Source organism: Orcinus orca, chromosome 14 (genome assembly GCF_937001465.1).
Source record: "Orcinus orca chromosome 14, mOrcOrc1.1, whole genome shotgun sequence".
NCBI classification, from domain to species: domain Eukaryota; kingdom Metazoa; phylum Chordata; class Mammalia; order Artiodactyla; family Delphinidae; genus Orcinus; species Orcinus orca.
Genome location: NC_064572.1, coordinates 52,173,994 through 52,186,673, shown reverse-complemented (window position 1 = coordinate 52,186,673; position 12,680 = coordinate 52,173,994). Strand labels below are relative to the sequence as shown.

General features: G+C 40.5%; 1 protein-coding gene across 10 annotated transcripts in view; it reads left to right on the top strand.

Moving 5' to 3' along the window:
• Positions 1–12,680, top strand: part of SGMS1 (sphingomyelin synthase 1) — a 293,295-nt gene that overhangs the window by 183,873 nt on the left and 96,742 nt on the right. For 9 of the 10 annotated variants that reach the window (XM_033415853.2, XM_033415842.2, XM_033415844.2 and 6 more), the window contains one exon: positions 2,252–2,332. The exons of the other annotated variant lie outside the window; for it this stretch is intronic. Coding sequence is in view for 1 of the 9 variants with exons in the window: in XM_049696591.1 (XP_049552548.1) it covers positions 2,307–2,332 (26 nt within the window). In the remaining 8 variants the exon portion in view is untranslated. The remainder of the gene's footprint in view (positions 1–2,251; positions 2,333–12,680) is intronic. 10 annotated transcript variants of the gene reach the window in all.

Below are 12,680 nucleotides of genomic sequence, written 5' to 3'. Positions count from 1 at the left end.
TTGTCTTTAATTTTTGCCAGTTTGATTACTTTGTGTCTCGGTGTGTTTCTCCTTGGGTTTATCCTGTATGGGACCCTCTGCGCTTCCTGGACCTGGTGGCTATTTCCTTTCCCATGTTAGGGAAGTTTTTGACTATAATCTCTTCAAATATTTTCTCAGGTCCTTTCTCTCTCTTCTCCTTCTGGGACCCCTATAATGCGAATGTTGTTGCGTTTAATGTTGTTCCAGAGGTCTCTTAGGCTGTCTTCATTTCTTTTCATTCTTTTTTCTTTATTCTGTTCCACAGCGGTTAATTCCACCATTCTGTCTTCCAGGTTACATCTCTGCCTCAGTTATTCTGCTATTGATTCCTTCTAGTGTAATTTTCATTTCAGTTATTTTATCGTTCATCTCTGTTCGTTTGTTCTTTAATTCTCTAGGTTTTTGTTAAACATTTCTTACATCTTCTCAATCTTTGTCTCCATTCTTTTGCCGAGGTCCTGGATCATCTTCACTATCATTATTCTGAATTCTTTCTTTGGAAGGTTTCCTATCTCCACTTCATTTAATTGTTTTTCTGGTGTTGTATCTTGTTCCTTCATCTGGTACATAGCCCTCTGCCTTTTCATCTTGTCTATCTTTCTGTGAATGTGGTTTTTGTTCCACAGGCTGCAGGATTGTAGTTCTTCTTGCTTCTCCTGTCTGCCCTGTGGTGGATGAGGCTATCTAAGAGGCTTATGAAAGTTCCCTGATGGGAGGGACTGGTGGTAGGTAGAGCTGACTGTTGCTCTGGTGGGTAGAGCTCAGTAAAACTTAATCTGCCTGACTGCTGATGCTGGGGCTGGGTTCCCTCCCTGTTGTTTGTTTGGCCTGAGGCAACCCAACACTGGAGCCTACCTGGGCTCTTTGTTGGGGCTAATGACAGACTCTGGGAGGGCTCTCGCCCAGGAATACTTCCCAGAACTTGTGCTGCCAGTGTCCTTGTCCCCACTGTGAGCCACAGCCACCACCTGCCTCTGCAGTAGGCCCTCCAACACTAGCAGGTAGGTCTGGTTCAGTCTCCCCTGTGGTCACTGCTCCTTCCCCTGGGTCCTGATGCGTACACTACTTTGTGTTTGCCCTCTAAGAGTGGAGTCTCTGTTTCCCCCAGTCCTGTCGAAGTCCTGCAATCAAATCCCACTAGTCTTCAAAGTCTGATTCTCTAGGAATTCCTCCTCCCGTTTCCGGACCCCCGGAAACCCCATCAGGTTGGGAAGCCTGATGTGGGGCTCAGAGAACCTTCACTCCAGTGGATGGACTTCTGTGGTATAAGTGTTCTCCAGTCTGTGAGTCACCCACCCAGCAGTTATGGGAGTTGATTTTACTGTGATTGTGCCCCTCCTACCATCTCACTATGGCTTCTCCTTTGTCTTTGGATGTGGTGTATCTTTTTTGGTGAGTTCCAGTGTCTTCCTGTCGATGATCGTCCAGCAGCTAGTTGTGATTCTGGTGTTCTCGCAAGAGGGAGTGAGAGCACGTCCTTCTACTCCGCCATCTTAGTTCCTAATCGTATAATCTTTAAACAATTTGAGAAATAGAGCAACTCAAGTGGGAAGCAACATAGATAGTAGCTTAATTACTGATAAAAACAGGATTGGAGAACTGAGAATTGTCAGTTACCTCCTTCTGTAAAGCATGAATTGGACCTTAGTAACCCTGATCTAGTCATCCTAGTCTGGTAACAGCTGGAGAGAAGCTGGCAGAGAGAGCTGGCTGGCCCTCCCAGAAGCAGGCAGCCCTTGTCCTGCTTACTGTGTGGAAGTTAGCTTGGCCCTAGGTGTTGGAGAGAACAAGAGGGAGGGCCTTGCTGCCCAGCTCTGTGTGCTGCCTCAGCACTAAGCCAGTGCTTACTCTAGCCTTCCCAGGTGATAAGTCACTTGCTTTTGAGAAGGGAGGAGGGGCTGGGGGGGAGAGGTAGAGAGAGAAAGTGGCTTACTCTAATACTGCTTCCTCCCAAGAAAGACTAAAAATTTCTTCCTGAAAACATAAGGGAGGGTATTTTAAGAGTGTCCGCCCCAAACCCCAAGAGTAGAAATACTGCTCTTTCAAGTTCTTTCTCTTGAGGTGATCTTCTGTGGTGTTCTCTCCTGCCTTTTTGATTTTGGAGAGAAATGGAGAGACAACTATATTTTTCTGTGTGTTTTGGGTATAAAGAAAGGAAAAGACTAATGTAGTAGAAACCAGGAAATGGTCTTTATGAGACATATAATCAGATTCTTTCTTCTCATGGCAGGTGATGGAAATGTACAGAAACAGTGGGAGAAGCTGGTAACTTATAGGAAGCCAAGATGACAAGAATTTTAAAAAATAATCAGTGAGTAAAATTTTGTTAGCCCTTTAGAATTCCGTTGACTACAGGGTGAATTTTCTGTAAGAAACCATGGTAAAATAACAGCACAATTAAATACCTCAAAAGTTTAAAAGAGAAAATTTTGAAAAGTAAATATGCAAACACTACAGAAAGTTGGTGCCAACATTTGAGAAATTTTGCTTTTGCATTATTCTTTCTTGGTAGAATGTGTCATCTTAGGTTGGATATGTCAGTTTGGTGGATAGAGTATAAGTATTTAAAGAGTTGAAAGAGGATTCCTTTTACATTAACCTTGGAGTAGCCCTTCTCAAATGCGGATCATTCTTCATTCCATTGGTTCTGTGGTCCCCATTTCTTACCCACTTTTTGTGGGTACATTTTGGAGGTAAATATGAATAAACTTGGTGAATATGAATAAAAGTCAGCTCTTTGTCTATTCCTCTTCATTACACCATTTTCTTTTACATATCAAAGGCCATTAGTGCTTGTTAATTATCTGACAGTTATAGGTGGTTGGTTTTGGTTTCGTTATGGTAATGATAACGTTAGTAAGTGGGGTAGTTACTGGAAAGATCATACATTTTTGAGTCAGACATTCATAGACCTGGTTACTCAGCCTCTCAATCTCAGTTGACTCATCTGTATATTGGATTTGATAATACCTCTCATGAAACGAAATACCATGGGGATAGTACTTTGTGCTGTGACTGGTACATTCCAGGGCCACAATAAAAGTAGTTACTTTCTATCCTCATATTTGTATCATGATTTATAGTTTGCAAGCCTTTTTCTTGACTTAGAAGACTGGCCAGCTGAACTTCCTGAGCTCCTGTCAGGCAGTGGTGGGTTAACATTGCAGGTAGTGATATGCAGGTAAATGTTTAGAGCCAGCCCTGATGGGGGGAGGGGGTTGTAGTGTTTGCTGATTTCCATGGTGTGAACACTCCCACCATAGCTGATTTCACACTACCAGCAAAAGTCACCGCCAGCAGAGTTGGGAAGGGATGTGCAGGAGCACACTGTTATATGATCTCCTGCCAACCAGGTACAATAGTTGCAAAGAACATCAAGAGCATTGATAATAGTAAAACAGGAAGTGACGTGTTTTGAGTATTTATGATCTTTGTTCTTAGTATAGTTTAATTGTATGTTTATGTAATTTAACTTGTTATGATGGTGTGTTTAACAACTGCCTTGCCACAAATCCTGAGAATATGCAATTTGTTCTAAGGGACTGGTATGAGCTGGCCCCAGCTCACCACTGATTGTAAGTTTCCTATTGTGAAGACGTTTCCAAGCCACAAATCTTCAATTATCTTTCTCAGCCCTGGTGGTAAGAGTTTGGTTTGCTCAACATCATTAATCATTAGAGAAATGCAAATCAAAACTACAATGAGATATCATCTCACACCGGCCAGAATGGCCATCATCAAAAAAGCTAGAAACAATAAATGCTGGAGAGGGTGTGGAGAAAAGGGAACACTCTTGCACTGCTGGTGGGAATGTGAATTGGTACAGCCACTATGGAGAACAGTATGGAGGTTCCTTAGAAAACTACAAATAGAACTACCATATGACCCAGCAATCCCACCACTGGGCATATACCCTGAGAAAACCATAATTCAAAAAGAGTCATGTACCGAAGTGTACATTGCAGCTTTATTTACAATAGCCAGGACATGGAAGCAACCTAAGTGTCCATCATTGGATGAATGGATAAAGAAGATGTGGCACATGTATACAGTGGAGTATTACTCAGTCATAAAAAGAAACGAAATTTGAGTTATTTATAGTGAGGTGGATGGACGTAGAGTCTGTCATACAGAGTGAAGTAAGTCAGAAAGAGAAAGACAAATACCGTATGCTAACACATATATATGGAATCTAAGAAAAAAAAAAAAAGGTCATGAAGAACCTAGGGGTAAGACGGGAATAAAGACACAGACCTACTAGAGAATGGACTTGAGGATATGGGGAAGGGGAAGGGGAAGCTGTGACAAAGTGAGAGAGTGGCATGGACATATATACACTAGCAAACGTAAAATAGATAGCTAGTGGGAAGCAGCTGCATAGCACAGGGAGATCAGCTCGGTGCTTTGTGACCACCTAGAGGAGTGGGATAGGGAGGGTGGGAGGGAGGGAGACGCAAGAGGGAAGAGATATGGGAACATGTGTATATGTATAACTGATTCACTTTGTTATAAAGCAGAAACTAACACACCATTATAAAGCAATTATACTCCAATAAAGATGTTAAAAAAAAAAAAAAAAAGCAAACCTGGCCTGGTTTTGAATTCATGCTAAGTAAACCAAGTTATCATGCCCCCATAGCTTCTGGAATGAAGATAAGGGTCAGGATCAGTTTAGAATTTAGACTTATTTTCTTAAGAGTGTGACTGGCATTCTCACGTTGTTAACTCAGCTTTGTAACTGGCCCCTGGCACCCCTCACTTCTTCTGGCTTTCGAGTGCCAGTGCTTGGAGATAAGTCAGACTGTTCACTCCCTTTTGAACTTCCTTCTTTCCCTTCTCTGTACTCCCGTGACTCTGCATTTCCTCAGGTAGTGACACTTTGGGGACAAGCAGCCAGGGTGCCCCTAACTAACCATGGCATGTAGCTTTGCTTTTGATTCAGAAATTAAGGAAAAGGAATTGTCTCCAGAGAGAGCGAAACAAAACCAAACAAAAAACCTGGGCAGTTTAAAGTTCATACTGGCTGGATTAAAATCTTAGGGAATAAAATGGAAGGAAGAAAGGAAACTGGATCAGATATCTCAGTGTTTCTTCTGGAAGCAGTTTCTTCAGTTTTCTCAGTTGCCCTTTAGAAGGGAACAATTGAAGCCTGAAATTGCTAAGTAACAGCTAAGATCGTGGTGGTTGTTTTTATTTTAAATCTCACCCACCTAGTTCTCAAAACACATTCTTTATTGAACCTTCAAAAAATGCCTTGGATATTTCAAAACATTCATTTGTGTCAATTCCCTGAATCAGACTTACATAATCTTAAAACATTTATTTCCCTTATTTCTTCCTAAAACAATAGGTATTTATATTTCCTACTGAGTCAGGATTGGACTTGGATTATTGCAAAAGTAGTTCTTGTCCGTTTGAAGAGGAAGCTCATGGATAAAAATCTGAGAGACTTGCCTCTGGATTAAGAAATATTAACCCACGTCTTAAGTTGAATAAGGGTGTCTTTGGTAACTTTGAAAGCAAACATGGGAGTAATGATTAATAGAGAAATTTTGCCACAGATAAAATATCCTGATTGACCATTTCTCTCTCCAGAATGGACCCTATGCAATTTCTGAACATCCCCACTATAGATGAATGTTTGATTAGAGCACTACTAGGTGTACAGTCTTCAAATGTGTAAATTTTATAGCCTTTCTTTATGTTCAAATCAGCACACTCAGTAGTTTCTAGATACTTGGGTCATGGGTTATTAGGGTAGATTCCAGTAAATGTAAAACAGGCTTATTCCACTTCAGGAGTTGATAATCAAGCCTGAACAAAGAAAACTGCCATTTCAAAACAAATGTGGTAAATGTTATAATAGATATATTAGACTCTCAGGAAACAGACAGGAGAGAGGAATTACCTGTGTGATAAGGGTGGGCTAGACCGGGGGGTGGGGGGGGCGAGGAGGGTTTCAGGAGCAGATGACATTTGAATTGGGTATTAATGATTAATGCCTTTTAATTAAAATACACTTTTTTAGATTATAAAAGTTAACAATGCTAATTGGAAAGAGCTTTAAAGTGTGAAAATTACTAAGATTCGAAAAATCATTATCACTACCCAGAGATACCATTATTAGCTTTGTTTTTGTATTCTGCCTTACTCTTCCTGTGTCTAGATTAGATACATATTTTTCCTCCCTAAAATGGGTCATTATTAATATTGTTTTGAAACCTGATTCAACTGATAATATACTGAGACCACGCCACCTCAATAGGTATAATCTACATCATTTTTGTTATTGTTTTGTAGCATTCCATGTATATGTGGTCTGTAATGGATTTAACCATTTCCCTATTAGTGGGCATTTAGGTTGTTTTCAACTTTTCATTCTTGTAAAGCACACTATGATGAACATCTTTGTGTATGCACTGTGGTGCACTTACCTAATCATTCAGTATTTGGGCAGGATCTTTGAACAGAGTTGGGGCAGTGCCTAGGGAATACTCTAGGTAGGACAAACAGTTTGAGCCAAGAGGCAGAGGTGGGAAAGGAAGATTCCATTCTGGGGAAAGGCTGGAACTGTAGTTTGGTAGAATGCAAAGAGCGAAGGCAAGTAGTGCTAATTAGGGCCGGAGCCTTTGATGCTAAGTCCTTTATTCATTCTCAGTTGGGAGCCACGCGTGGAATCTGTATCATACTTGAAATGAAGACTGGGTGTCTTCAGTTTTCCTTAATTTCTCTTGTTTGGGAAGAAATAAAAATTATTAATAGTGCTGCCTTCTGAAACTTCTTGAGAATCTTAAGAAACTGATCAGTCAGGGAGTAAACAAGTAAGAGAAGTCATGGGGAAAGTGTGTATGTACAGATAAAACTCAACTAGGGGACCTTATGGTTTTGACAGGGGAAGGAAACATCATTAATAAATGCATTTTCTTCTTAAGGAATTTAAACAAACTATTTGTGATTAAATTTAATTTGGGAAAGACATGGGTTAAGACATAGATATCATAATTTAATAATAATACTACCTTATATTTGTTGAGTACTTTTATATGCTTATGTGTTTTAAATATGTTGTTTTACTTAATCTCTCAGCAACCTTCTTAGGACGTGTCAGGGATTATCTCCATTTTGCGGGTGAAACAGAGGCCTCAAAGGCTCCTTTGGTGAGAGGTCACCAGACTTGGGGTTCCAGTTCAGGAGCTGCTGGGGCCTTGGGCAAGTCCTGGGATCACACCGGGTTGGTTGTAAGGATACAGTGAGACAATATCTGAAATATTATGAAAACACCATAAAGTACCACAGACATGGAAAGACTGCTTTTTTATAATAGGACATCTTCTTCTATCACTACTGAAGGGAAGAAAGCACTTCGCTAGCCATTTTCCATTTCCTTTGTGGTAGATTATATTATTGTCAAAACATTTGCTATTCCTCCCTACCCACCCTCCATCCTGTGAGAGGATATTCTTTCCCACCCCACTGAGGGCTGAGCCCTGTGGCTGGCTTGCCATAGGCCTTGCAAATAATAAGAAATGTAAATAACAGTGATGTGCCATTTCCAGGCAGAAATGGAAGAGACATTGCCTGATTCTGCCGTCTTTCTTTTCTCTCTGCCGTGAGATCAGCCTGTCCCAGTTAGGGGTGCTCCTTCTGCCTTGGTCGCAGAGTGAAGACAACATGGAGCCCAGCCTTGGCTCACCTGCAAAGAACCAGACAGGACCAGAAATAAACCTTTCTCTGTTGTTGGCCTCCAAAATGCTGGTGTTGTTACTGCAGCATATTTCAACCTGAACTGATCCGCTCCTTTTTCACCCATTAGGTACCACCCTGTCTCCCTTTCAGGACACACACACACACACACACACACACACCTTGTACAGAGAACTTCCTTTTTAAGTTGAGAAACAGTGTTCCCCATCATCTGTTGTACTACACTCTTCCTCCTGCATTGAAGAGGTCAACCTTCATCAGAGGTTATCACTTCAAATAAGGCATTTAAATAAGGTATTGAGGGTTGACCAACTTGACTCTTAATTTTTTTTTTTCTTCAAACATTTGTAGAACATGTCCCATGTCAAGGTCTGGACGTCTGGAGGCTTAAAAAATCCAAGCCCTGGACCCAGCCTTCAGGAATCTTAGAGTACGATGCAATTGGATGCTGTGTATCCCAGCAGCTATAAAACAAGGCAGACAGTGTCGGGTGCTGAGGGAGAGTGTCACTTTGATAATTGGCAAACTGTGTTCATGTAGGTGTCCCCACTTTGTTGTATGCCATCCTTAAGATGGTCTTTAAATGTCATTGCTTTCTTAGTTAAGCTTATCTTCCCTTTTCCATCTCCTCCTTAGCATGTATTTACTGTACCATTTAATTTGCATTGCGTGTTAGACTTCCTTATTCTCAATATGTAGTTTTTAGTCACACAATTTATACTGACTCTCTCACTAGCTTAGTGTATATGTCCTTTCTTTAGACGTATATTGTAAGCTCTTTAATTTCTTTATCTTAATGCTTCCCCATAATATAAGCTGTTTAACTCCGTGTTACAACAAAATTATTGACTATTTTCTTTGATTTTCCCCCCTCAAGTTATTTGTCCTTTTCTCCATGATGCATGAAGTTCGTTGTTATTAGTCCATGTGCTCCTTTTCTTTTTCTTCTTATGGTGTCTGATGTGTTTGAGGCTCTGCATGGGAGAACCAGTTTGTCTTGGCTTACTAATACCTTACCTCAATTTGGAACAATTTCCAGTTGACCTGTCATATTTCAGGTCATGTGCCTAGTAATCTGTCTAATGACTACTCCTGGCTTTGGACCATGGAGTAAAACCAAAAGCTCCTACAAGTCTGTCTGATGAGCAGTTTCTAGATTAAGACAATGTACAGTTTACCTGTGCCCTTCCTTTATGATTGAATTCAGCTGTTCTGTGTCTCATTACTCATGATCACTTCTCCAGTTTAATTTCAGAAGGCACTGGGTTAATTTATTATTAGAGCCCCATCTTGGACCAAGGGCTTTCAAACTTTTTGTCCAACATGCACAGAAAGAAGCAATTTTCAGCCTCCATCAGATAGGATGGAACACTCAGGGAGCTGCCATGGTTTATCGCTAATGGTCTGCCTTTAGGTTGGGCGGTGCGTTCATGATTGTTCATGTTAATATTATTTTTCCTGACAAATAAGTTAAATATTGTGTTGGCCAAAAAGTTTGGGTTTTCGTAACAGAAAAACTCGAACGAACTTTTTGGCCAGCCCAATATATTCTCTTGTATGTAGTAAATACTGCATAACCAAAAACATTTTTTTAAATGTGAAATACAGTTAAAGCTGTGAAATGCATCCATTGCATTTATTTTGGCAGAACTGAGTCACCTTAGCTAATTATTTTTGCAATTTTAACTTTCTTCTAAAACACCTAAGTGCCCTCTAAGATAATGGTCTCTTTTTTCAACAGGGCAAAATCAATTTTTTATGAAGATACTATTTATAGACCCTTAATTTGCAGACGATCTTCAAGTCAGTACAGGCATCTGTATAATTTAAGGTTTACCCAGAGAAATATTTTCTTTTGTTTTGCCACAGAGAAACACCTTCTCTTGGGAAGATATACAAAGTTAATGTCTGGCTATTGACTGTGTATGATGCCCACTAGTTCCTTCTCTTCTCTGCAGGGAAATCTAGATGCTTTCACACAGAGTCTGAAATGTTAGCTCAGCTCTTAGTCACCTGAACTGAAAGCCCGCTCTTGTCTGGCTGCTACAGATATCAGAGAGAATAGTCCCAGCTTTGGGGTCAAACATTCATATCTCTGAAGCAGGCTCTGACTTGTCTTCATGATTGACCTTAGGCTTCAAAACCTTCTCGAACTCCCAGTTTCGTCGTGTGTTCAGTTGTTAATACCTGCCTTGCTGTATTGTGTACAGATTAAATGTAAAGTGATATGTGCACAATGGAAGCCACTATCATTACTGGATACTCAGTAAATGAATTAAATTGAGCATGTTTTTCTTGCTGTAGGTGGAATTTCAAATACATTTTCCTATAGGAACAATGTTATGAATGGGGTTTGAGTATAGTGTTAGAAATATTATTAACATTATACTTCAGATAAATCATGAGTTCAATAGGCCTTTAAAGTCTGGCAGAGAAGCCAGTCTCGCTACATTTGGTCTCTAGTGAAATGCATTTCAAGTGCCACAGAAGTGTTCATGAACTTTAGAGTTCATTAAACAACTTTCAGAATGTAATTTATTACCAGGTTGAGGACTGCTTAGATAAGCTTTTGCGTTAGACTTGAAGTGGAATTTCTTGATAGGTGGTGATATTTTGGGGGCAGACAAATGAGCCCCCCTTTCCACTTCTGGGAAGTAAACTCGCCTATCTTCTGGAGGACTTACTGCTCTTCCTGCCAGTTCAACAAGGTAGTTCTAGTGTAGACCAGTCAGTCATGGGACCTTGGCCACTGGAGTGGCTACATGGCCCCAAGCTGGACCAGCATGAGGTTTTCTTAAGAATTTTAAGAATTATAACTATGGAATAGTCCCTCTTAGTGGCAGAGCTGGGAGTTAAGTGGAAGAAGGCAGATTCTAGGAAGGGAGAACAAAGCCAACCTGTAGAAGCAAAGATGTTCTCTTGTCCTGGTGGAGTTCATTTTGAGTTGGTCCTAAAGCCTAGCCACCCCCGTGGCTTTTGTGTTGCTAGACTCAGTGAGTCTGTCTTGCTTCTGCTCTGCTCCTTCAAGTGCCCTTTCTGTTACCTGCAAGTTAAAGAATACTGAATAATTCATTTGGTTGTTTGTACTTGGAATATTTAAGAAGTCTGTGTCTTTGTCATGGGCAATTATAATAAATGTAATTGCATAGTAGGTTGGCTGATTTATCACATAGCTTTTTGAGAACAACGGTAGCGTTTATTCCCATCTCATAAAAGCAGAAATGTGTTAGCACTCATCAAAGGATACGAGTGACTCCGTGTGTGTATGTATGATAATGACTCTTGGACAGAGGCTTGCTCTAGTGCAAATGTCATATAGCTTTTGATTTTAAACCATATAAACAAATGGAAACTTATGATGGTTCTAGTAGTTACAAGTTGCCTCGGAGAACTGCCATTTGCTACCTTTTATGCTTAGGAGCACTTGTAGGTAAACAGGTAGATGTTTCTATTTAAGGGGGAATTGGTACTTTGGTAAGATGGTCAGATATGTATGTATGTGTTCCTTACTTGAAACGGATGATAGAATGACTTAGTCTCTCTGTTCTCGTGAGTGGGTTAGTATTTGGGGAACTGAGATTGTATGTGCTGACACTCTTCTGTAAACTGTACTTCCCTTTAGGAAGTATCAGATTTGCTTTCTCAGTAGTGGCATTCTTTATTGTTGGAACATGTCGTAAAGAGCAAAGACACGCATCTGCCACTTGGGTTCTACTTGCCAACTGGTTTGAACAGCTATAATATTTGTGTATTCTTGGTGTGTCAGCAGTGAAAAGGAAAGTTTTCCTTTCTCCTTTGTGGCTGTTATATAACTTAAACGTCATTATCTCAGCAACCATTCAGAATCTGCTAGGTCCTGCGGGATACAAGGCCTCTGAAACACCATCTCTGCCTCCGATGGACTTTTGTCATCTGCCAAGAGAGAAAAGTCAGGGATTTCAAAAAGAAGGAAGATACTAAGGCTCTCTAAGTCAGTTTGAGATGGAGGTATAAAGAATAAGGTCTGTAGGCATTTGGAGGAGAGGAGAGTTCCCTGGGGCTTGAGCCAGTGAGGAGGGTTCCAGGAAAAGGAAGGGGTTTGAGTGGGTCTGGAAGGTAATAACTAGTAAGAAGAGTGAGAAAGGCCATCCGACAGAGGCCATGGCATGGGCTCAGGTGTGGAGGTGATAATGTGCCCATTGCATTAGGGGAACAACAAGTAGACCGGTGGGGTTATTTGGCCGAGGGTTTTTTAAGTGGAAGATGGGGTTGGAGAGGTGAAAGCCAGCTTTTGAATGACAAACATTATGGCACTGGGGCCGGAGCTAATCGTTCCTTTTTTTTAACCATAGATTGACAGGCTTTGTACTTCGCATTTTAACTTTAGGCGACTAAGATATCCTAGAAATAGTGAGCCTTTTTCTATTGTGAGGATGTTCTAATAACATTGGTAATTATGTCCTTATTTCCGAAGCATAAGGATCATTGTAAACATCTCTTGGGTGCTTTGAGTTATGATCTCAGGTGCACTTATTTATGAAGCCTTCCTTCTTCTTGAACGGAGCACCCACTTTATACATTTTCACCTTGACTGCATCCTAGACAATAGAAACAAACTAGGTTATCTCCCTCTTTCCTGTATGGGCTACCTTTCCCTTTTTCACTTTCACGTATCTCAGCATATCTATGTATGGCTGCACACATGCGTACAATTGCGTATTTAAAACTGCAGGGTCACGAAGTTTATTGAGTTGCTCATACACACATAGTTCTTGATGTAACAGCCAACATATTATCAGTTTGGCCAGTATAATTGATGGTAATAGTTTCATAAACAGAAAATCAATGTGCCTTAAAATAGGTATGTATTTACGTGAATGTTTGAAGAAAGTTGCTTGTAAAGCAAATGTTTTCCTCTTGATCTCTACTATAGAACTATACTAGTTTAACTGATAGAAAGAGGACCCCCGGTTTAT